This window comes from Dendrobates tinctorius, unplaced genomic scaffold (genome assembly GCF_039654945.1).
Source record: "Dendrobates tinctorius isolate UK_male_01 unplaced genomic scaffold, ASM3965494v1 ptg000044l, whole genome shotgun sequence".
Classification (NCBI taxonomy): Eukaryota; Metazoa; Chordata; class Amphibia; order Anura; family Dendrobatidae; genus Dendrobates; species Dendrobates tinctorius.
In genome coordinates, this window is record NW_027361712.1 from 15,761,877 (window position 1) to 15,787,927 (window position 26,051).

At 48.7% G+C, this 26,051-nt stretch overlaps 1 protein-coding gene and 1 long non-coding RNA gene across 4 annotated transcripts in view; one reads left to right on the forward strand and one right to left on the reverse strand.

Annotated features, from left to right (window-relative positions):
- IPO4 (importin 4) overlaps positions 1 to 26,051 on the forward strand; it is a 420,928-nt gene that overhangs the window by 129,581 nt on the left and 265,296 nt on the right. For all 3 annotated transcript variants that reach the window (XM_073575360.1, XM_073575361.1, XM_073575362.1), the window contains 3 exons: positions 491 to 544; positions 1,917 to 2,026; positions 14,882 to 14,990. In XM_073575360.1, the coding sequence (XP_073431461.1) occupies positions 491 to 544; positions 1,917 to 2,026; positions 14,882 to 14,990 (273 nt within the window). The remainder of the gene's footprint in view (positions 1 to 490; positions 545 to 1,916; positions 2,027 to 14,881; positions 14,991 to 26,051) is intronic.
- The window catches only part of LOC141089083 (uncharacterized), a 249,028-nt gene that overhangs the window by 51,544 nt on the left and 171,433 nt on the right, over positions 1 to 26,051 (reverse strand). The window lies entirely within an intron of this gene.

Consider the following 26,051-nt stretch of genomic DNA (forward strand, 5'->3'; position numbering starts at 1 on the left):
CATTTAAGGGCATAAAAATTCAAAGTTGGAAAATTGAGAAATTTTCAAAAATTTCGCCAAATTTCCGATTTTTCACAAATAAACGCAAGTTACCGTATATGAATGAAATTTTACCACTAACATGTAGTACAATATGTCACGAGAAAACGATGTCAGAATCACCAGGATCCATGGAAGCGTTTAAGAGTTATTACCTTCATAAAGGGACAGTGGTCAGAATTGTAAAAATTGGCCCGGTCATGAACGTGCAAACCACCCTGGGGGGTTAAGGGGTTAAAGCAATTGATGAAACTGCTTCAGGTGTAAAAATTGATGTTTATAAAGGACATTTTAGATATTGGACCTTCTCATTTAATATGAAATAGACATTGGCATCATTTGCAATGTTTCCTGGTAAATATAATACTCAAATTAACCGAGGCACTGATTATTTAAAGTTACTGCCTTGTTACAAGTGTACTGATTTAATTGAAAAAAATTTGTATTACAGGTTATTGATATATTGGCCCTTCATCTACCTCCTGAGAAATTGTTTCAGCATCTGGTATGCAAACACAGTTACTTACTTTAACCAACACATATATACTTTGTCCATTGATGTTTTTTTGTGATCTCAACTTTCATCAATTAGTATACCATTTTTCACTTTAGTTATAACGGGTTCTCTAAGAAGGAGTCCAAATTGCTGCGGTAAAGTGTTTCGTGCTGCAACCTGTCCAGGGCACTGAGCGTTGCTGAAACATGAGTGGAAGGGCCTTTCCTGCTTAGTCAGCTGATGAGATTTTTTTTTTCTTCTTTTTCCTGCTTCAATTCTCTAGTTTTGAACCCTTTCTGCTCAGTTCACCTCTGTGTTCTGCTGTAAATTTGTAAGGCTGACTAAGCATGTAATTTCAACTGAAACAGGAGAAAAGAATATTGTGCTGAGCAGAATGGGTTTTTTTCCTCATGATACAGCCCTGCTCCATATCTAGTTGTTAACATATCAACAGGTCAGCCATATGAGCTGATTAGTTATGCTCCCTCATGTTGTTATCTCTCAGCCTGACCCGGAACTTGCTGTAACATTGATCAGAAACATCTATATTGAATAATGTTTTATCAAGTAACCAGTCCTAATGCAAGCTTTGGATGAGTAGCAGCCTGAAATATGTGATGGCAGTGATTTTGGACAATTTCTTGGAAAACCCATCTATAGATGTACTCAAGCTTCAAACATTAAAGGAGTTCTCCAGTCTAAAGCTATCAGTCTGCAGTCACTCTATTCTCTGGTGTGCAAGTGTGCGCTATGCATGCTCACGACCTCAATCCGATTAGGCTGTTTCCTGCGTCGCATAATATATTGAACAAAGCCATGCTCATCTAGTCAGATTGTGGCCAGGAGTAAGCATATTGCATACTTGCGGTCACTTTATAGCCACCACCAGAGAGTCCTCACAGCGAGCCATGTGAAGATTCTCGCAAGTCTGCAGTCACACAGAGTGACTGCAGACTGATAGCTTTAGAATGGACAACCCCTTAAGTTTTATCACTGTACAATTGCCAATTATTCCATTTTGTTAATTCCATATTCTTGTATATTTTTTGTGATAACTTTGGCTGTAACACTTGCCACTACATTGCACTTCAATACAAGCTTCTCATAGTTGCCTTGTGATCACTTTCATTCATATTGCACTGCTTTGTAGTGACGACACCTAGTGAATTTACTCGCTCGAGAGATGTCGCAGCTAAAGTGGCTGTGTAGCCCTAGCTACTTTGTGTCTGCCTATTTTTCCTCTGAAACCTTTGTGCCTTTGGCTTAATCTTCCTTCTTCTTTGCCCTTTCCTTGTTTTATTACTAATTAGGGTTAATGTATTTATAGTAATATTCGTTTTACTTTGTTAATGTGCAACATTTCTGCAACTTTTTCCTCAAGTCTCCACTCATGGAGCCGTGTCTTCTTAGTTCGAATCCCTATGAGCGCAAAGCTGGTCTTATGTGTCTTGCGGTGTTAAGTGAGGGCTGTGCAGATTACATCCGGAACAAGTATGTATAAAATAGAAAGTTCTCTTTTTGTCTAATCCATAATGAATTATTCTGATGCAATTATTGACATTAAATTCAAACGTTTGAGTGAAGAGACAGGAAACTTTGTGACTAGCTGATAACATGTGTAAAATATTAAGTGCAGACATTTATTAAGTTCAGTTTTGCTGCACGTTACATTTTGCTGTATTGGAATCCTCATCAACAAACATTTTAAACTAGATAGTTTAAAGTGGTCATCTGACCAAGATATCCCATGTCAGTATGACCTTTAGAGCATATATGGTTGTCATAGCCTGGGTTTGGCTGTCATGTATGGATGGATGTTGTAGATCCACCAGAAATGCTGCATTTATATTTGTGTATCTGCCCTTTGCGCTAAAGAAATTATTGTACGTGGGGTAGAGATGCTGGATTCTTAAAAAGAAATCTACAGACTTTATATAGTAACGTTTTAAATTGCACAACGGTTTAGTGTCAATTAAAGGCTTTTTCTCTATCGCTTCATTCGAGGGGGACACAGGAATGCATGGGTGTATGCTGCTGCTGCCCCCGAGTCAGCTCTATTGGTCAGTAGGCCATCCGTGCAGTCAACATTAGTATATGTGTTCTTTTAAAGCACTACTCCGGCATTATTTTTTACTCTGTCGCCTTATTGGGGGACACAGAACCGTGGGTGTTATGCTGCTGTCCACTAGGAGGCAACACTATGCATAATCTGAAAAAGATTAACTTTGGCTCCTCCGCAGTATACACCCCCTGGACGGCGTCAGCCTTCTCCAGTTTTTGCTTAGTGTCGCAGGAGGCACACCTAAGATTTTTTTTACTCGGTCTTTTTCCTGGATTTTTTTCCAAAGGACTTACAGATGAAGAAAAGAGGGTCTCCAGCGAGACTCCCGGCATGGCTCCCTCCTCGGTCCCCTATTAGGGGTACCCGGGTGAGGTCGAGGTGGCTATTCCCCATGTCGCTTCCTCACCAGTCCTTCGGGTACTGGTTCGAGGTCGAGACCCCCCTCCTTCCTCAGTTACGTCCGGCTCTGGGTCGAGGTCGAGGCGACAATGAAGCCCCCTGACGGTGACAGCAGCACCCTCCCTAATCCCCCTCTGGGGGTATTAGGTTGAGACACCGCAGGTAGGGCCTGTACCAGGCACCAGGGACCCCAGTCCACCTGTGGGCTCCTTTTGGGACCGGGGGAGGTGCAGCGAGGCACGGCACTTAGCAGAGACCGGGCTCCCTGCGCCCCGGTCTCTGCAGCAATGGCGCCCCAAGGGACCCTCGACAGGGCCCCAGTCACATATATGGCCCCACCGCCAGCCCTCCTTTCATTCTGGGGGGGTCTGGTTTAAATCCGACCCCCCCCCGAGGACGACCGCGCCGTCCTGGAGCCCTGCTGGGCAGGAGACCTCAAATTTAGGCCGCGGCTTTGGCCTAGCCGAAGTCGCCGCCCCATTCCCGCCCCCCGGATGGCGAAAAATGACACTGCAGTGTCATAGAAGGGGCGGATCGAGGCAGGAGGGGCGTGCTTTTACAGGGACTTATCAGCGCTGGACCTAAGGGGGAGCACCGGTCGGGTAAGATCACAGCTGGGTCCTTGGTACTCAGCTGTGAATTCCTATACCATATAGCGCTCTCCTACTCCTTTCCTCTGCGTAGATACCCCTGTACGGCCTCCACTAATTAGCCTAGGTACTATGTCGGGCTCAAGGAAAAGAACCAGGCAAGACTGCTTTTATGCAGTCTGCACAGCCTACAAGGCCACTCTCCCCAGCGGCAGCACGTACCCGCACTGCCGGGATTGTACCCAAAAAACAGGATCAGAACCCCAAGAAGTCCCTACCAACGCTTCTGCGACCGCTACTGCGCCGGAATGGGCGACTCAGATGTCGCAGTCTATGACACAATCTATAGATAACCTGACCTCCCCATTACTGCAGGCTCTGCAGGGTCATGTCTCGGCTATGAACGTTACCCAGCAAAGGGACGTCCGGTCTCATGATCAGGGCGCTTCCGACAGTTCGAGGCGTAAGCGGACCCACAGGTCGCGTTCATCTGCGTCCTCACATAGCAATAGGTCTTCCCCCTCCAGGGAAAGACACAGTGGCCTCAGGTCACCGAGGCCGTCCCCTGATAGAGAAGGACAATGCGGATCTCCACAACGATCCCAGACCACGGGAAACCTCCGCTCTAGTTCGCCCGCTAGGGAGCTCCTTAGCGATGCGCAGGACTCAGAGGGCATATGTGACTCCAATTCAGATAACAAAACAGAGAACGCTTTGCTCCCTTGTCCCCCTAGCAATACTGCGATAGTTGAGGATATCGTCTCTTCCATCCTTCGGGTGCTGGACATTTCAGATCCAACCCCGGAAGCACCAGAACACAAGATTTCCTTTGAAAGTGTTCAGAAACCATCGAAGGTCTTCCCTAATCACCTGGAATTTCAAAAAATCCTTTCTAAGCATTTTTCGCAGCCTGAGAAAAAATTCGCCAATCGCAAGTATTTGGAAGCAAAATACCCCTTTCCACAGAAAGACACCAAGGATTGGACAGATCCGCCTGAAGTGGACCCTCCAATCTCTAGGCTGGCAGCACAAACGCTTCTCTCTCTGCCGGACAGTTCAACCCTCAAGGACACAGCAGACAGACAAGTCGAACGCATGGCTCGTTCAATCTTTGAAGCGGCAGGTGCCTCTTTGGCTCCCGCATTTGCTTCAGTTTGGGCAGCCAAGGCCATCATGGCTTGGGCTGATCTATTGCAAAAGGGCCTTCAAGCTTCAAATCCTCAGCTGGCGAACCAGGCGGTGCAAATTGCAGTGGTGGCAGATTACATGGTCCATGCAGCGTTGGACTCTGCAAGAGGAATAGCGGGAATAGCATCAAACGCCATCAGAATCCGGCGTATTCTCTGGCTAAGAGAATGGAAAGCGGATGCGGCCTCAAAAAAGTCCCTAACAAATCTCCCGTACTTCAGTGACCGTCTTTTCGGTGAAAATCTGGATACAATGATATCCAATTCTACCGGGGGCAAAAGTACTTCCCTTCCTCAACTAAGACCAAAACGCACGTTTAAAAGGCGTAATCAATCTCGTTTCCGATCCTTTAGGAATTCTTCAGGCTGGTCCGTCTCACGCCCAGCACAAAACCGTAATCGTTCCCCCCGCAGGGACAACACACGTGCCGGACAGGAACTGGCAATCAAAGGCAAGCCAGGCAAAACCTAAAGGAGGAAAACCTCAGACTTTTCCCTCATCCTGACTCGTGCCCTCTGGAATACACCCCACTTGTAGGCGGACGACTGCTACTCTTTCAGCAGGTCTGGCTGCCTATTACAGACGACAAGTGGGTCAAGGAAATAGTGTCTTCAGGATACAAAATCGAGTTTGCTACCAGCCCACCGCACAGGTTTTTTCCCTCTCTCCCTCCAAAATCCCCGCTCAAAGCTCAGGCCTTCCGTCAAGCAGTTTCTTCCCTCCTGCGAGCAGGAGTCATAGTGCCAGTCCCAGCAGAAGAGCGTTTCCGAGGGTTCTACTCCAGCCTGTTCGTGGTGCCCAAGAAGGGAGGCAGCGTCCGACCCATACTAGACCTCAAGCAACTCAACAAGTACGTTCGAGTTCGTCACTTCCGCATGGAATCCCTCCGGTCAATCGTTGCGTCTATGGAAAAAGGAGAATATCTTGCTTCCATAGACATACAGGACGCATACCTGCATATACCGATTGCTCCCGCCCATCAGTGGTTTCTCAGATTCGCAATCAACCAACACCATTACCAGTTTGTGGCCCTCCCATTCGGTCTCGCCACGGCTCCCAGAACATTTACAAAGGTCATGGCAGCTACCATGGACGTTCTGCACTCCAGAGGCATAGTAGTCGTTCCATACCTGGACGACCTTCTCATCAAGGCCCCCACCCTTAAGGACTGCAAGGTCAACGTCTTGATCACGATCGACACTCTGACGCGCCTGGGATGGTTAGTCAATTTACAGAAGTCCTCGACTACCCCGAGTCAGTCTCTGACCTTCCTGGGGATGCTATTCGACACCTCCAAGGGTCTGGTGATCCTCCCCAGGGACAAGGCACTGGCTCTCCGTTTGGGAGTTCACACACTCCTCCGCAAGTCCCCCAGATCTCTCCGGTATGCCATGAGAGTACTTGGCAGGATGGCAGCAGCAATGGAGGCGGTACCATTTGCCCAGTTTCACCTCAGACCCCTTCAACTGGCCATCCTCAAGTCCTGGGACAGGAATCCGTTCTCCCTAGACAGGGAGTTCCGGTTATCAGCAAACACCAGGAGGTCCCTGCACTGGTGGCTCAAGCCAACCTCGCTTGCAAGGGGAAAATCCTTTCTCTCCGGTCAATGGAAGGTTTTGACCACCGACGCAAGCCTTATGGGTTGGGGCGTGGTGCACCTACATCACAGAGCGCAAGGCAGGTGGTCACCAAGGGAAGGAAGTCCTGGGACAGGAATCCGTTCTCCCTCGACAGGGAGTTCCGGTTATCAGCAAACACCAGGAGGTCCCTGCACTGGTGGCTCAAGCCAACCTCGCTTGCAAGGGGAAAATCCTTTCTCTCCGGTCAATGGAAGGTTTTGACCACCGACGCAAGCCTTATGGGTTGGGGCGCGGTGCACCTACATCACAGAGCGCAAGGCAGGTGGTCACCAAGGGAATCGACCATGCCCTTCAACATCCTAGAAATTCGGGCCGTCTTCCTGGCGTTGAAAGCCTTCCATCACTTGCTGGCAGACTCTCATATCAGAGTACAGTCGGACAATGCCACGGCAGTGGCATACGTGAACCATCAAGGCGGCACCCGCAGCATCCAGGCGATGACCGAAGTAACGCGTATCCTACAAAGGGCGGAGGCTGCAAGGTCGGTACTCTCCGCGGTCCACATTCCGGGTGTGGACAACTGGGAAGCCGACTATCTCAGCCGACAAGGAATGGACTCGGGGGGAATGGTCTCTCCATCCCGAAGTCTTCTGTCAGATCTGTCATCGTTGGGGGACCCCGGACGTGGATCTGATGGCATCCCATCTCAATGCCAAGGTTCCCAATTTCATGGCCAGGACGCGCGATCCGCAGTCGCTCGGAGCAGATGCCCTGGTTCAGGACTGGACCCAGTTCCAGCTTCTGTACATTTTTCCACCCCTCCCCCTGATCTCCAGAGTCCTGAGGAAGATCAAACAAAAGGGTGTTCCCACCATTCTGATCGCTCCAGACTGGCCCAGGCATACATGGTACGCCGACGTCGTGCAACTCACAGCAGACGCTCCCTTGCGTCTCCCCACACGTCCCGACCTCCTGTCACAAGGCCCGTTCTTCCACCAGAACTCAGGGGCTCTCAATTTGACGGCGTGGCCATTGAGACCTGGGTTTTGACCTAAGCAGGTTTTTCACCGGACGTTGTTAAAACCATGATCAGGGCTCGAAAGCCAACTTCAGCCAGGATTTACTATCGTACCTGGAAGGTTTTCTTCACATGGTGCGACTCACGTGGGCAGATTCCACTTCCCTATTCTCTTGTAAAGGTCCTCGGTTTCCTTCAGTCAGGCCTGGACGCCGGGCTATCCCTGGGCTCGCTGAAGAGCCAGGTGTCAGCGCTTTCAGTGCTCTTTCAGAGGCACATTGCTAACAAGCCGCAAGTGAGGACTTTTCTCCAAGGGATTTCCCGATTGGTTCCCCCCTACAAACGTCCGTTGGAGACGTGGGACCTCAACTTGGTCTTGACAGCACTACAGTCATCTCCTTTTGAACCCCTTAGGGTGGTCTCACTCCGCTTTCTATCACTGAAAGTGGTTTTCCTGGTGGCAATCACCTCGCTACACAGGGTGTCTGAACTTTCAGCTCTTTCCTGCAGACAACCCTTCCTGGTTTTTCATCAGGACAAGGTGGTTCTCCGTACAGTACCATCCTTCCTTCCGAAGGTCGTGTCCAGCTTCCACCTCAATGAGGAAATATCACTACCGTCTCTTTGCCCGGCTCCCGTTCATAGGGTAGAGAAGGCTCTGCATACACTTGACCTTGTCGGGGCATTGCGTATTTACGTGTCTAGGACTGCTCTCTTCCGGAAGTCTGATTCACTTTTCCTTCTTCCAGAAGGCGTTCGCAAGGGCCTACCGGCTTCCAAAGCCACCCTTGCTAGGTGAATCAAGTCCACCATTCAAGAGGCTTACCGCCTCAACAATTCTCCCCTTCCGGCCGGTATCACGGCACACTCTTCGCGGGCGGTAGGGGCCTCTTGGGCCATTCGGCATCAAGCCTCAGCACATCAAGTGTGTAAGGCAGCCACTTGGACTAGCCTACACACATTTACAAAACACTACAGAGTGCATACCCAGTCCTCAGCGGATGCGAGCCTGGGTAGACGGGTCCTGCAGGCGGCAGTACCCCAAGTCTAGGGGACTGTCAGCACAATATTCGTCCACTGCTTCCCACCCAGGGACTGCTTTGGGACGTCCCACGGTTCTGTGTCCCCCAATAAGGCGACAGAGTAAAGGAGATTTTTGTGTACCCACCGTAAAATCTTTCTCTTAGCCTTTAATTGGGGGACACAGCTCCCACCCTGTTGCCCTTGCGGGCCGTTGTTACGGTTGGGTTCTCATATTGTTGTTTGAGCCTGTTTATAGTAGCCAGCTGTGAATTCATATTACCTATAACGCTCCCCTATACTTCCCTCTGCATAAATACCCCTGTAGGGCCCCTGCTAGCCAGTCTCTAGGCGCTATGTCGGGCTCAAGAAAGAGGACCAGGCAAGACTGTTTTTATGCATTCTGCACAGCCTGCAAGTCCACTCTTCCCAGTGGCAGCATGTACCCGCACTGCCGGGACTGTACCCGAAACACTGGGTCCGAACCCCAAGGAGTCCCTACCAACGCTTCTGCGCCTGCGACCACGCCGGAATGGGCTACTCAGATGTCACAGTCTGACACAGTCTATAAATACAATGAGTAGGGAGAAGACATAGTACTGTGGAGGCCGGAAAGTGTGAAACTAAACGGCCGTACATTGTGATCAATAATATATATTATATATCATGATCCACATATTAAAACTATCCAATAAAGAGGACACTGCACATTCAATAGAAGCTACCCAAGAAGAAAAAGCAGTCAAAAATCCATAAAACATAATTTTATTAAATAATGTAAAATATTATATAAGGACATACGGTGTGTGGTAGGGAAAACAGGATTAGAGAGCATAATGGTCAACAAAGGAGACCAGCCACACTGCAAGTATCGCTCCAAGAATAAGCTTATTAAATTGAACAAAATAGCAAAAGTCAGACAGGGAAAGAATGGCACATGTTGTTATGGCAAGGAGTGTATTGAAACATCACCATGCAGCCAAAGGATGGTATCCTATAACATGGCACACTACCCTGCCCATCAAAGACACATGACAACCATAACTGATGCTATGTAAAGCATCAGAAACAAGAGCAGAAGTAACTAGTTATACCTGGAAGCAGTGGTGGCAGTGGGGTCGGTCCAATCCCCGACGCGCGTTTCGGAGCCAAGAGACTCCTTCCTCAGGGGGCGTCTATAAATAACCTGACCTCCACACTACTGCAGGCTCTGCAGGGTCATGTCTCGGCTATGAACGTTACCCAGTAAAGGGACAGCCCGTCTCAGGAACATGCCGCTTCCGACAGTCGCAGACGAAAGCGAACCCACAGGTCGCATTCATCCGCGTCCTCACATAGCACTCGCTCGAAGCGGCAGGAGCCTCTATGGCTCCTGCGTTTGCTTCAGTCTGGGCGGCCAAGGCCATTCTCGCCTGGGCTCAAAAATTGCAACAGGACCTTCAAGCTTCAAATCCTCAGCTATCGGACCAGGCGGTTCAAATAGCAGTAGTAGCAGATTACATGATCCATGCAGCGTTGGATTCTGCAAGAGGTGTAGCGGGAATAGCATCAAACGCCATCACGATCCGGCGTATCTTCTGGCTGAGGGAATGGAAAGCGGACGCGGCCTCAAAAAAGTCCCTCACAAATCTCCCGTACTTCAGTGGGCGTCTTTTCGGTGAAAAACTGGATACCATGATATCCAACGCCACCGGGTGTAAGAGTACCTCTCCCTCAATTAAAACCAAAACGCATGTTTAAAAGACGTAACCAATCTAGTTTCCGATCCTTTCGGAATTCTTCAGGCTGGTCCGTCTCGCGCCCAGCACAAAATCGTAACCGCTCCCCCCGCAGAGACAACACAAGGGCGGCACAGAGGCCAGACAGGACCTGGCAGTCAAAAGCAGGCCAGGCAATGCCCAAAGGAGGAAAATCTCAGACTTTCTCCTCATCGTGACTCACGGCCTCCGGAACACACCCCACTTGTAGGCAGACGACTGCTACTCTTTCAGCAGGTCTGGCTGCCTATTACAGAAGACAAGTGGGTCAAGGAAATAGTGTCTTCCGGATACAAGATCGAGTTTTCTACCAGCCCGCCGAACCGGTTCTTCCTCTCCGTTCCCCCTAAATCACCACTCAAGGCTCGAGCCTTCCATCAAGCGGTTTCCTCCCTCCTTCAAACAGAAGTCATAGTACCGGTTCCTGCAGACGAGCGCTTCCGAGGGTTCTACTCCAATCTGTTCGTAGTTCCCAAGAAGGGAAGCAGTGTCCGACCCATACTAGACCTAAAACAACTCAACAAGTATGTTCGGGTTCGTCATTTTCGCATGGAGTCCCTCCGGTCAATCATTGCGTCCATGGAGAAAGGAGAATATCTCGCCTCCATAGACATACAAGACGCATACCTGCATATACCAATTGCTCCCACCCATCAGAGATTTCTCAGGTTCGCAATCGACCAGGACCACTACCAGTTCGTGGCCCTCCCGTTTGGACTCGCCACGGCTCCCAGAACGTTTACCAAGATCATGGCAGCCACCATGGACGTTCTACACTCCAGAGGCATAGTAGTCGTTCCATACCTGGACGACCTTCTCATCAAAGCCCCCACCTTTAAGGACTGTGAGGTCAACGTCTCAATCACAATCGACAGTCTGAGTCGCCTGGGATGGTTAGTCAATTTACAAAAGTCATCGACTACCCCGAGTCAGTCTCTGACTTTCCTAGGGATGCTATTCGACACCTCCAGGGGTCTGGTGCTCCTCCCCAGGGACAAGACACTGGCTCTCCGTCTAGGAGTTCGCATACTCCTCCGCAATCCCCCCCGATCTCTCCGGTTTGCCATGAGAGTCCTCGGCAGGATGGCAGCAGCAATGGAGGTGGTACCATTTGCCCAGTTTCACCTCAGGCCTCTTCAACTGGCCATCCTCAAGTCCTGGGACAGGAATCCGTTCTCTCTCGACAGGGAGTTCCGGTTAACATCAAAAGCCAGAACGTCCCTACACTGGTGGCTCAAGCCAACCTCGCTTGCAGGGGGAAAATCCTTTCTCCCAGGCCAATGGAAGGTTTTGACCACCGACGCAAGCCTGACGGGTTGGGGCGCGGTGCATCTACATCACAGGGCGCAAGGCAAGTGGTCACCAATAGAAGCGACCATGCCCATCAATATCCTGGAGATTCGGGCCATCTTCCTGGCATTAAGAGCCTTTCATCGCTTGCTGGCAGCCTCTCATGTCAGAATACAGTCGGACAATGCCACGGCAGTGGCATACGTGAACCATCAAGGCGGGACCCCCGCAGCATCCAGGCGATGAAAGAAGTGACACATATCCTCCACTGGGCAGAGGACGCGAGGTCAGTACTCTCTGCGGTCCACATTCCGGGTGTGGACAACTGGGAAGCAGACTACCTCAGCGGACAAGGAATGGACTCAAGGGAGTGGTCTCTCCATCCCAAAATTTTTGGTCAGATCTGTCATCGCTGGCGGACCCCGGACGTGGACCTGATGGCATCCCATCTCAATGCCAAGGTTCCCAATTTCATGGCCAGGACGCGCGACCCAAGATCGCTCGGTGCAGATGCCTGGTTCAAGACTGGACCCAGTTCCAGCTTCTGTACATTTTCCAACCCCTCCCCCTGATCTCCAGAGTCCTGAGGAAGATCAAACAAGAGGGAGTTCCAACCATCCTGATCGTGCCAGACTGGCCCAGACGTACATGGTACGCCGACATTGTACAACTTACAGCAGACGCCCCCTGGCGTCTCCCCGACTGTCCCGATCTTCTGTCACAAGGCCCGTTCTACCACCAGAACTCGGGCTCTCAATTTGACGGCATGGCCCTTGAGACCTGGGTTATGACCCATGCAGATTTTTCATTGGATGTCATTAAAACCATGATCAGGGCACGGAAGCCAGCTTCCGCCAGGATTTACTACTGTACCTGGAAAATTTTCTTTACTTGGTGCGAAATCTCATGGACAGACTCCACTCCCCTACTCTCTCCCATAGGTTCTTGGCTTCCTTCAATCGGGCCTGGACGCCAGGCTATCCCTGGGCTCGCTTAAGAGCCAGGTGTCAGCACTCTCAGTTCTCTTTCAGAGGCACATTGCTAACAAGCCGCAAGTGAGGACTTTTCTCCAAGGGGTTTCCTGATTGACCCCCCTACAAACGTCCATTGGACACGTGGGACCTCAACTTGGTCCTGACAGCATTGCAGGCACCTCCTTTTGAACCCCTTAAGGAGGTCTCTCTCCGCCTTCTATCACAGAAGGTGGTCTTTCTGGTGGCAATCACTTTGCTACGCAGGGTGTCCGAACTTTCGGCACTCTCCTGCAGACGACCCTTCCTGGTTTTCCACCAGGACAAGGTGGTTCTCCGTACAGTCCCATCTTTCCTCCCGAATGTTGTGTCCAGCTTCCATCTCAATGAGGAAATCTCACTGCCATCTCTTTGCCCGGTTCCGGTTCATAGAGTGGAAAAGGCTCTGCATACGCTTGACCTTGTCAGGGCATTGCGTATATACGTGTCTAGGACTGCTCCCTTCCGGAAGTCTGATTCTCTTTTCCTCCTTCCGGAAGGCGTTCGCAAGGACCTACCGGCTTCCAAAGCCACCCTTGCCAGGTGGATCAAGTCCACCATACAACAGACTTACCGCCTTCACAATTCTCCTCTTCCGGCCGGAATCACGGCACACTCTACGCGTGCGGTAGGGGCCTCCTGGGTCATTCGGCACCAAGCCTCGGCTCAATAAGTGTGTAAGGCGGCCACTTGGACTAGCCTCCACACGTTTACGAAACACTACAGTGTTCATACCCAGTCCTCAGCGGATGCGAGCCTGGGTAGACGGGTCCTGAAGGCAGCCATACACCAAGTCTAGGGAACTGTCAACACAATATTCGTCCACTGCTTCCCACCCAGGGACTGCTTTGGGACGTCCCACGGTTCTGTGTCCCCCAATGAGGCGACAGAGTAAAGGAGATTTTTGTGTACTCACCGTAAAATCTCTTTCTCTTAGCCTCTAATTGGGGGACACAGCTCCCACCCTGTTGCCCTTACTGGCCGTTGTTTTGGTTGAGTTCTCATATTGTTCTTTGAGATCGTACATAGTGGCCTTATTACAGGCATGGTTATGTGATTTCTGTTATGTTCCTCCTAATGCTTTTGCACAAAACTGGAGAAGGCTGACGCCGTCCAGGGGTGAATTCTGCAGAGGAGGAGCCAAAGTTATTCTTTTTCAGATTAAGCATAGTGTCGCCTCCTAGTGGACAGCAGCATAACACCCACGGTTCTGTGTCCCCCAATTAGAGGCTAAGAGAAAGATTTTACGGTGAGTACACAAAAATCTCCTTTTTTCTGCAGACCAAACCATATCTCTCTGAACCTTCTGTCCTTATGCTAAAAAATTTAGGTCATAATATTTTTTGGAGCATTCAGTACCCTTATAAATGATTTAACTTGGATCAAACCTTTTGTAAATCACCTTACATGATTAAATGGGAAGAGGACCTCCACCTTTCAGTACAGATAGACGATTGGGAAAAAGGCGATTATAACAGCATACTCTTCCACTATTTCAATGACTCTCCAAGAGTCATTTTATAAACTATTATCACGATGGTACTATACTCCCTCTAGATTAGCCAAGATCAACTCGGACAACTCCCCAAATTGTTGGAAAGTTTGTGGACAGATTGGTTCTCTATTTCACATATACTGTTCATGTCCAATGATTAGACCATTATGGATAGAGGTTGAGTCCTTGGTTGGTCAAATCTTAAATATTAATGATTTTATTTTAACTCCTCAGTTGGCCTTAGTCTCTATGGGCATTGATCAGTTCAATCTATCCTTAAGACAACTTATTCTTCACTTTTTTTTTTAAGTTACCAAAAAAATAATGCTTTTTTTTGGAAGTCCCCTAATATTCCCTCATTACAAGATTCAATTAATAAAACTTCTTTACATAAATCTTATGAAAATAAAATTACTATTTTAAATAACTGCTTTAACAAATTTGCTTGTAAATGGAACCGTTGGATAGAACTATTTCCATAAGGGCATTGTTTTTTATTTCTAGTTTATATTTGTGTAAAATATTTTGACTGTTTTTAGTCTGACAAATATCTATCTGTTCTATGTATTTTTTGGATTGATTGCATGACAATGCATTATTTCCCTTTCTTCCTACCCTTTCCCGGTTATTTTAAATTTTAATAATTTATTGGAAAAACAACTATTAGCAACTATCTGTCACTTGATCAGTGGTCATAACCATGGGTACTAAAGGTCCTACAATGTCTGCATATGAGGAAGGAGGCATAGCAAATCAGAAAAACTTAACCACATTTCTAATTTGAGGTGTTTGCTAATATTATTATTGCACCTACTATTTATTGGGATAGGATCTTGGAGATGGGAACACCCCTTCAAGTATATCTTCTATGATGGCACAAATCAGCTGGAACACTGTACTATATATATATATATATATTTCTTCTTATTCTTGGCAGGCATCTTCAGTCTATGCTACAGTTGGTTTGTCAGGCTATAACAGATGAAAATCATGTAGTCCGGAATGCAGGACTCTATGCTCTGGGGCAGTTTTCTGAATACTTACAGGTAACATTCTCTGTTTTTTTTTACCATTACATTTATTTTATTTTTTTTTTGTAGATGGGTTTTCTTCTCTGCAAAAAAAATATTATTTTTTAAGTGTTTAACATGTCATATCCAACATATTGGAAGTTGACCTTAATGGATGTACTTCAGTAGGAGCACTGTTGATTTCTGGAGCGAAAAAGACTGCTGGTTCTCTTCCACATGCAAGGGTGTCCATCTCTGCATTGACTTTGAGAAAAATGGCACTGCAAATTCTTTGAATTAGTTTGGGTATTAGGTAAACACTGTCTTTCATTAAGTGAGATGTGGCATCCACCTATCAGGCATATTCCCATAGATAAACTCTTTTATTATCCATAGCAACGATAGAAAAGAAAGCGACTTTATTGCTTACTTACTTTAAAGGGAATCGGTCAGCAGGTTTTTGCTATTTCATCTGAAAGCAGCATGATGTAGGCAAAGAGAAGCTGATTCCAACAATGTAATACTTAGATTACTGGGTGCAGCAGTTCTCATACAGTGTTTTTAGATTTAGCAATGAAGCAGAGCTCAGAAAGCTATCCCTGCCCACACCAGGCTCTCCATGTACAGTGGGTTCGGAAAGTTTTCAGACCCCTTATTTTCACTCTTTGTCTCATTGCAGCCATTTGGTAAATTCAAAAAAGTTCATTTATTTTTCTTATTAATGTACACTGTGCACCCCATCTTGACTGAGAAAAAAAATTAGAAATTTTGGCAAATTTATAAAAAAAAAAAAAAGAAAAACTGAAATATCACATGGTCATAAGTATTCAGTAGAAGCACCCTTTTGAGCTAGTACAGCCATGAGTCTTCTTGGGAATGATGCAGCAAGTTTTTCACACCTGGATTTGGGGATCCTCTGCCATTCTTCCTTGCAGAACCTCTCCAGTTCCCTCAGGTTGAATGATGAACTTTGGTGGACAGCCATTTTCAGGTCTCTCCAGAGATGCTCAATTGGGTTTAGGTCAGGGCTCTGGCTGGGCCAGTCAAGAATGGTCACAGTTGTTCTTGAAGCCACTCCTTTGTTATTTTAGCTTAGGGTCATTGTGTTGTTGGAAGGTGAACCTTCGACCAAGTCTGAGGTCCAGAGCACTCTGGAAGAGGCTTTCATCCAGGATATCTCTGTACTTGGCTGCATTCATGTTTCCTTCAATTGTAACCAGTCGTCCTGTCCCTGCAGCTGAAAAACACCCCCTATAGCATGATGCTGCCACCACCTCCTCATTGTGATTGTATTGGGCAGGTGATGAGCAGTAGTTCCTGGTTTTCTCCACACATACCGGTTAGAATTATCACCAAAAAGTTCTATCTTCTCATCAGACCATAGAATCTTATTTCTCATAGTCTGGGAGTCCTTCATGTGATTTTTTTTTTAGCAAACTCTGTGCGGGCTTTCATATGTCTTGCACTGAGGAGAGGCTTCTGTCGGGCCACTCTGCCATAAAGACCCGACTGGTGGATAGCTGCACTGATAGTTGACTTTGTGGAACTTTCTCCCATCTCCCTACTGCATCTGTGCAGCTCAGCCACAGTGACCTTGGGGTACTTCTTTACCTCTCTCACCAAGGCTCTTCTCCCACGATTGCTCTGTTTGGCTAGACGGCCAGGTCTAGGAAGACTTAAGGTGGTCCAAAACGTCTTCCATTTAAGGATTTTGGAGGCCACTGTGCTTTTAGGAACCTTGACTACTGCAGAAATTCTTTCGTAACCTTGGACAGATGTGTGCCTTGCCACAATTCTATCTCTGAGGAGCTTGGCCAGTTCCTTTTGACCTCATGATTTTCATTTGGTCTGACATGCACTGTGAGCTGTGAGGTCTTATATAGACAGGTGTGTGCCTTTACAAATCAAGTCCTATCAGTTTAATTTAACACAGCTGGACTCCAATGAAGGAGTAGAACCATCTCAAGGAGGATCACAAGGAAATGGACAGCATGTGACTTAAATATGAGTGTTTGAGCAAAGGGCCTGAGTACTTATGACCATGTGATAGTTCAGTTTTTCCTTTTTAATAAATTTGCAAAAATTCCTACATTTCTGGGTTTTTTTTCAGTTAACATGGGGTGCAGAGTGTACATTTAATGAGAAAAAAAATGAACTTTTTTGAATTTACCAAATGGCTGCAATGAAACAGAGTGAAAAATTTAAAGGGGTCTGAATACTTTCCCTACCCGCTGTACAAAGTACATAGCTAGTTAGCTGCCTACCAGGGCGCACAGGACAAGTAAAGGCCCCGTTACACATAACGATGTCCCAGCGATCCCACCAACGATCCGACAGATGGCTGGGACATCGTTAGGTTGATCGCTGGTGAGCTGTCACATGACAGCCCCTCCAGCGATCAGGACCAGCGACGCCGGATGCTGGTTTCTAATGTAAACATCGGGTATCTAAGAGCCGCACGACTCCTGGATACCCGCTGTTTACCTTGGAAACCAGCGTGTACGGCCGTGGCAGACGGGGATCAGCGACCGAGCCCCCTGCCGGGTATCGCTGATTGGCCTGGGCCATTTTTCGATCGCTGGTCTCCCGCTGGCCAGCACGCATCACTGAGTGTGGCAGCGAGAGACCAGCGATCAGCGACGCTGGTTTCTAATGTAAACATCGGGTATCCAGGAGTCGTGCGGCTCTTAGATACCCGATGTTTACCTTGGAAACCAGCATGTACGCCGGTTTCCAAGGTAAGCAGCGGGTATACAAGAGCCGCGGCTCCTGGATACCTGATATTTACATTAGAAACCAACGTCCAGCGTCGCTGGTCCCGATCGCTGGAGAGGCTGGCTTGTGACAGCTCCCAGCGATCAGCCTAACGATGTCCCAGCGATCCCGTCATGGCGGATCGTTGGTGGGATCGCTGAGACATCGTTATGTGTAACGGGGCCTTAATGGTCCCCTCTCGCTTAGCGACGCACCAGCGATCCCGACAACGATGCGACCTGTCAGGATCGCTGGTGCGTCGCTACATGATCGCTGGTGAGCTGTCAAACAGGCAGACTCACAGCGAGCACGCTGGTATCCAGGGTAAACAGTGGGTAACTAAGCACGCGCAGCGCTTAGTTACCCGCTGTGTACCCTGGATACCAGTGTGCTCACGCTGGGAGCTGGTATCCAGGTTGTACAGCGGGTAACTAAGCACTCGCGGCGCTTAGTTACCCGCTGTTTACCTAGGATACTAGCTCCCAGCGCGAGCACACTGGTATCCAGGGTATACAGCGGGTAACTAAGCTCCGCGCGCGCTTAGTTACCCGCTGTTTACCCTGGATAACAGCTCCCAGCGCCTGCTTACAGCGCTGGGAGCTCCCTGATCATTGGTCTCCCGCTGCCACACGATGCGTGCTGGCCAGTGGGAGACCAACGATCAAAAAATGGCCCAGGAGATTCCTGCACGATCAGCGATACCCGGCGGGGGGGCCTGTCGCTGATACGTGCCACACACAGCGAGCTCGCTGTTGGGTCACAAAATCGGTGACACATCAGCGATCTCGCTTAGTGTGAAGTACCCCTTAGGATCAGTGGATCACAGTGAGGAGCCATTTGTTGGTGACTGCAAAGTTATTCTGACAAGTAGACGGTCGTCAAGGATGGCAGGCAGCAAGGATTCTGTTAGTTGGTGCTGCTCGCTGTATCATAAACTGGAGAATACACATGCACGATCACACACAGGAAAATACACATGCACGCTCATGCACACGCACGTTCACACACATGCTCACACACAGGAAAATACTCTAGCTCAAGCACACAAAAAAATACAAACGCACGCTCACACTCGTGTACATGCACGCTCATACACAGGAAAATACACATGCACGCTCACAAATGAAAATACTTACACTCATTACACCTCATCACACTCACGCACATACACATGCACGCTCATAGCCACATGCGCGCTCTCACAGGAAAATACTCGCTCATCACACTCGCGCTAGCTCACACTCGCGCACGCTCTCACTCGTCACGCTCACACTCGCACACTCGATCGTCGTGCTCATCATGCTCACACTCGAGCATGCTCTTGCTCGTCACTCACGCACACTCTTGCTCAGCACGCTCTCGCTCGTCACGCACACTCTCGCTCTTCACTCACGCACGCTCTCGCTCGTCACGCACGCTCTCGCTCGTCGGTCACGCACGCCCTCGCTCGTCGGTCACGCACGCCCTCGCTCGTCGGTCACGCACGCCCTCGCTCGTCGGTCACGCACGCCCTCGCTCGTCGGTCACGCACGCCCTCGCTCGTCGGTCACGCACGCCCTCGCTCGTCGGTCACGCACGCCCTCGCTCGTCGGTCACGCACGCCCTCGCTCGTCGGTCACGCACGCCCTCGCTCGTCGGTCACGCACGCCCTCGCTCGTCGGTCACGCACGCCCTCGCTCGTCGGTCACGCACGCCCTCGCTCGTCGGTCACGCACGCCCTCGCTCGTCGGTCACGCACGCCCTCGCTCGTCGGTCACGCACGCCCTCGCTCGTCGGTCACGCACGCCCTCGCTCGTCGGTCACGCACGCCCTCACTCGTCGGTCACGCACGCCCTCCCTCGTCGGTCACGCACGCACGCCCTCCCTCGCTTGTCAGTCACGCACGCCCTCCCTCGCTTGTCAGTCACGCCCTCCCTCGCTTGTCAGTCACGCACGCCCTCGCTTGTCAGTCACGCACGCCCTCGCTTGTCAGTCACGCACGCCCTCGCTTGTCAGTCACGCACGCCCTCGCTCGTCACACTCACGGACACTCGTCTCGCTCGACACGCTCTCGCTCGACACGCTCTCGCTCGACACGCGCTCGCTCGTCATGCTCACGTACGCTCTCGTTCGTTACGCTCACACTCGCGCACTCTCTCGCTCGTTACGCTCAAACGCGCGCACGCTCTCGCTCGTTACGCTCACACTCGCGCACGCTCTCGCTCGTCACGCGCACGCTCTCGCTCGTCACGCGCACGCTCTCGCTCGTCACGCGCACGCTCTCGCTCGTCACGCTCGCGCTCTCGCTCGTCACGCTCACACTCGCGCACGTCATGGTCGCGCACATGCAAGCTCACACTCGCGCACATACACGCTCGCGCACATAGGAAAATAATGTATAAGGAAAATAAAGTATAATTACCCCTCTTGCCTGGCAGACATGATCCCTCCCACCCAACCCACAGCTCAACTATACACAGTATGATGGTTCCACAGTTCCCAATACACAGTATGGTGGGCCCACAGCTCCCTAATACACAGTATGGTGGGCCCACAGCTCCCCAATACACAGTATGGTGGGCCCACAGCTCCCCAATACACAGTATGGTGGGCCCACAGCTCCCCAATACACAGTATGGTGGGCCTACAGCTCCCCAATGCACAGTGTGGTTGGCCCACAGATCCCCAATACACAGTATGGTGGGCCTACAGCTCCCCAATGCACAGTATGGTGGGCCCACAGCTCCCCAATACATAGTATGGTGGGCCCACAGCTCCCCAATACACAGTATGGTGGGCCCACAGCTCCCCAATACACAGTATGGTGGGCCCACAGCTCCCCAATGCACAGTACGGTGGGCCCACTGCTCCCCAATACACAGTATGGTGGGCCCACTGCTCCCCAATACATAGTATGGTGGGCCCACACATAGCATGATGTCTCTACTGCTCCCGCAAAATACTGAATAATGAATCCAACAGTAGCCCTCAGACTGTATATTGGCCTCTGCATTAGTCCCCAAACTGTATAATGGCCCCCACAATAGCTCCCAAACTGAATAATGCCCCCCCCCACATTATCTCCCAAACTGTATAATGCCCTCCCATATTATCTCCCAAACTGTATAATGCACTCCCATATTATCTCCCAAACTGTATAATGGTCCCTGCATTAGGCCACAAGCTGTATAATGGCCCCTGCATTAGGCCACAATCTGTATAATGGTCCCTGTATTAGTCCACAAGCTGTATAAGGGCCCCTGCATTAGTCCACAAGCTGTATAAGGGCCCCTGCATTAGTCCACAAGCTGTATAAGGGCCCCTGCATTAGTCCACAAGCTGTATAAGGGCCCCTGCATTAGTCCAAAAGCTGTATAAGGGCCCCTGCATTAGTCCCCAAGCTGTATAAGGGCCCCTGCGTTGGTCCCCATGCTGTATAATGGCCCCTGCATTAGTTCACAAGCTGTATAATGGCTGCTGAATTAGTCCCTAAAATGTGTGGGAGCCCTGATACAGTTTCAGGGTCCCCCACACTATGTATAAGGATCCTCCATTGTTTTTGATGCCTCCACATCACACCAAGTTTTAATTAATTAAACCCCCACACTATGAATAAGGATCCCCCATTGTTTGTGATGCCTCCACATCACACCAAGTTTTAATTAATTAAAAAAAAGATGGTGCGGCAAGATGACGACAACTCGCCGGGACTCTGACGTCCTCAGCATGCATTGGCGCCTCGGTCGTTCTGTAGACCTAAGGCATTTAGCGATCTGCGGTCTACAGAACAGAGAGCGGTAGTGCCGAGAGATCTACCGCAGGGCTCAACTGTATATGTGCATCATACATGCTGATTAATTAAGGGCAATGTAGCTCTGGATGAGCCTCCCTGAGCTTGGGGCCCAGGGTAACCGTCCACTCTGCACCCTGGTAGCTATGCTACTGTATACTGTGGCTACAAACATCTGATATTAGACCAGTCACATTTTTCCCTGTATACAACATCCGATGTCAGTGCACACCTTATATTATATCTCTAATATATTCTATACTATGTTTACATACATCAGATCTTATATATAGGATTATATGTCATGTAATATATTACACTATGTGAGCAAACATCTGATTTTATATCATCACATATTATTCTGTAAATAAGATCAGATGTCTGTGCACATGGTATAGGATATATCAGTGACATATTCTCCTGTACACTGTATATACTATGTGCACTGTGTATACTATGATATATGCACTGACTGATAACTCCTGGACCGGGCTGCAGGCCATACATGATATAATATTTAGAAGCTCTATATATTATATGAAGTGTATAATGTCCTGCAGTCAGCGTATGATTTCTGTATACAGCTGTCTGCTGCCAGGCTGAGGAGCATTCAGCCTATGATCCTGTATACAGCTGTCTGGAGTCAGCCTATTATCTTGTATACAGCTGTCTGCAGCCGCTCTGGGACTGTAAGTTATTAAGGGGGTTTTACACTAAGCGATATCGCTAGCAATATCGCTAAAACGTCACTGGTTTTGTGACGTTATAGCGATATTGCTAGCGATATCGCTATGTGTGATACTTACCAGCGACCGGCTCCCCCGCTGTCCATCGCTGATCGCGCGAGAATGTCTGGCTCCATTTCTCGTCGGGCACTTCCTGCTGAGACTTCCTGCTGTGACGACGAGCGACGCTGGACGCGGGCGGGAGGACGCAGGATCGCTGTGTGTGAATGGTAAGTATCGTGCGCTGCGTCGCTGCTGCATCGCTGTGAGATCTTTCTGTGTGAAAGCTCACTAGCGATCATTTAGCGATGCACCAGCGATCCTGACCGGGTCGGATCGCTGGTTGGATCGCTGGTGCATCGCTAAATGTAAAAGGGCCTTTACTGCAGCTTGATCTTACACACCGATAGAGTAACGCTGGAGCCGATGACCCTATCTCTGTCAAGGTTCAAGCTGGGCAATAACTCATCTCACCTGCCTTGGCGCGACTGCAGACACAACAAGGCAAGATCCGACCCTGCCAGAGACCTCCTGCCCCTGCTCTGCTGACCTCATCGCAGAAGCTCCTCTCAGTTCGGCCGGCTCGCAGGTGATGTCCACCTCCACATCATGCAGTGTGTCTGCAATACTGGGATGGTCAGGCCGGCACTTGTACAACTCTAAAGTACAGTACATTGCTGGGAGGCCTAAAACTTCTGCACGGGGACCTGCCCAGCACACCCCTGCTTGTGTACATGATCAGTGCAGCGTGATTGTGTGTGCAAGGTCATAGCTAAGAGGCGGGAGTAGCGACCTCAATGCAAGAGATGCAGTCAGTGTCCAACTGCAGTCTCTTAAGCCCATGGCTGCCGTAAGTGAAGTGTGCAAGTGTCGTGCCCAGACACACGTGCCCCCACTATTGAAAATGGCAGCCCCCAGTGGCAAAAGTAAGAGTTAACAAAAAAAACTATTAAAGTAGTTCATTTAATTTTGTATTAAAAATAATTAATCATATAATCAATAATTATTAGTACAAAAATTAAAATCACGACACCTTCCCTTTATGAGGATTCAGCTAGTCCATTTTTAATCATGTGATGTTATAGTCCTAATTGAAAAAAAGATTTAGCTGGGTTAGAAGAGCAAAATGAGCAATTGTGAATACACCATGCTATACAGTGGCGTAAGTAGAGTCCATCCTGATGTACAGTTGTGTAAAAATATTTGCCCCCTTCCTGATTTTGTATTCTTCTACATGTTTGTTACACTTAAATGTTTCAGATCACCAAATAAATTTAAATATTAGACAAAGATAACACAAGCACAAAATGCATTTTTTAAATGAAGGTCTTTATTATTAAGGGAAAAAGAAATGCTAACCTACAGGGCCCTGTGTGAAAAAGTGATTGCCCCCTAAACCGAATAACTGGTTGGGCCACTCTTAGCAGCAATAACTGCAATCAAGCATTTGCAATAACTGGCAATGAGTCTTTTACAATGCTCTGGAGGAATTTTGGCCCACTCCTATTTACAAAATTGTTGTAATTCAGCCACATAGGAAGGTTTCCGAGCATGAACTGTCTTTTTAAGACATGGCACAGCATCTCAATCGGCTGAAGGGCAGGACTTTGACTAGGCCACTCCAAAGTCTTAGGCTAAGTTCACACGTAGCCGAACTCCCGCGGAAGTTACCACGGGAATTCTGGAATTCCATTCCGCGGGAAAATCGCATTTTAAATTCCCGCGATTTTCCCACGGAAAAGCTAGCGATTTGCAAGCGTAATTAGCTGGCACAATACTAGCGTTTTCCAAGCGATCTGTAGCATCGCTTGGAGAACTGATTGCCAGGTTGGTAGTAAAAAGATCTAATGTTAAAAAAAATAAAAAATCGAGTTATATTCGCCTTCCGATGTCCCGCGCAGCGTCCATAGGCCTCCGCGATGCTCCGGCAGGTCCCGTTCCCAGTGATGCAGTGTGGCAATGACCTTTGATGACGTTGCGGTCACGCGAGACCGCTACAGTATCGCGAGACAGCGACGTCAGCAAAGGTCATTATCACAATGCATCACTGGGAACGGGACCTGCCGCGTGTATCGCTGAAGCCTGGTGACGCTGCGCGGGACATCGGAAGGTGAATATAACCCTAATTCTATTTATTACAGTGATATGTTACCCACAGGCCAGAGGATAGTCTCCTCTCCTCCGGACCGTGGGTACCATCCGCAAATTTTCTGCTTACTTTTCGCATGGTGGGCACAGCAACATGCGGAAAGTAAGCAGAACAATACATTCCTATGTAGGCGGAATCCCGCGATTCTGCAAAATAATGAGCATGCTGCAGATTTTTCCGCGATGCAATTCCACCGTGGGAAAATCCGCAGCATTAGCACAGCATTGCGGAATCCCATAGGAATGCATGGGATGCTGTTTTTTTTTTGCGCTTTTGCGGCAAAATCGCGCGATAAACGCTGCGAAAATGCGAAAAACCACGTCATGTCAACGCAGCCTTAATTTTGTTCTTAACCTATTCAGAGGTGAACTTGCTGGTGTGTTTTCGATTATTGTACTGCCACATAACCTAAGTGCCGTTCAGCTTGAGGTCATGAACAGATGTTCATTCTCCTTCAGGATTTTTTGGTAAAGAGCAAGAATTCATAGTCCCATTTACCACTGCAAGTCTTCCAAGTCCCCAACCATCACACTACCATCACCATGTTTTACTGTTGGTATGATGATCCTTTTCTGAAATGCTGTGTTACTTCTACTACAGATGTAATACACCTTCCAAAAAGTTCAACATTTGTCTCGTCAGTTAAGAGTATTCTTCCAAAAATCTTGACGATTATACAGAGGTTTTCTTGCAAAACTGAGAAGAGCCTTTATCTTATAATTGCTCAGCTGTGGTTTTCATTATGGAACTCTGCCATGTGGAGTCAAGAACACTGGCTTTAACTGAACTGGGGCAAGTGAGGCCTGCAGTTCTTTGGATGCTGTTGTGGGGTCTTTGTGACCTCTTGGATGAGTTGTCGTTGCACTCTTGAGGTAATTTTGGTTGAACGGCCACTTCTGTGAAGGTTCACCACTGCTCCATGTTTTCGCCATTTGTGCATAAAGGCTCTCACTCTTGTTTGGTGAAGTCCCGAATCTCTAGAAATGGCTTTTCCAGGTTGATGGATCTCAATTACATTTTGTTATTTGTTCCAAAATTTCTTTTGATCGCAGCATAATTTCTAGCTTCTGAGGATCTTTTGGTCTACTTCACTTTGTTAGGCAGGTCCTACTTAAGTGATCTCTTGAGTGATAAGAGGTGTGGCAATAATCAGGCCTGGGTGTGGCTAAGGAATTAGAACTCTGTTTCCCAAAGATGTGTTAAACCACAGTTAACTTATGCTTTAAGGAAGGGGGGGCGCAATCACTTTTTCACACAGGGCACTGTACATCTGGATTTCTTCTTCACATAACTCCTTTCCAACATTGGGTGTAATGGTATGCCGATTCTGGACTCCCTCTGTTTGATGCGAGCTACTGCGTTGAACTTGCATTTTTTCAGACACATGACAGCTGATCTATACAGCGGACATGTGTTTGGAACAGCCACGGGTGGAATTGCGATCCACCCGCAGCTGGTAACTAGTTAAATGCCGCTGTCAATCTCTGACAGCGGCATTTAACTCGCACTTACTGGAAGCGTGTTGCTAATCCTGCCCACTGGTGACCCCGTCACATGATTGCGGATCACCGATGAGTCGGCATGACAACCAGAGGTCTCTAGCAGACCTCTATGGTTGTCATTGCTATGATTGCTATCAGACCATCGCCTGTGTATAGCAGAGGTGATTGAAGTACTGCAGCTTCTATTACTATTGTAGC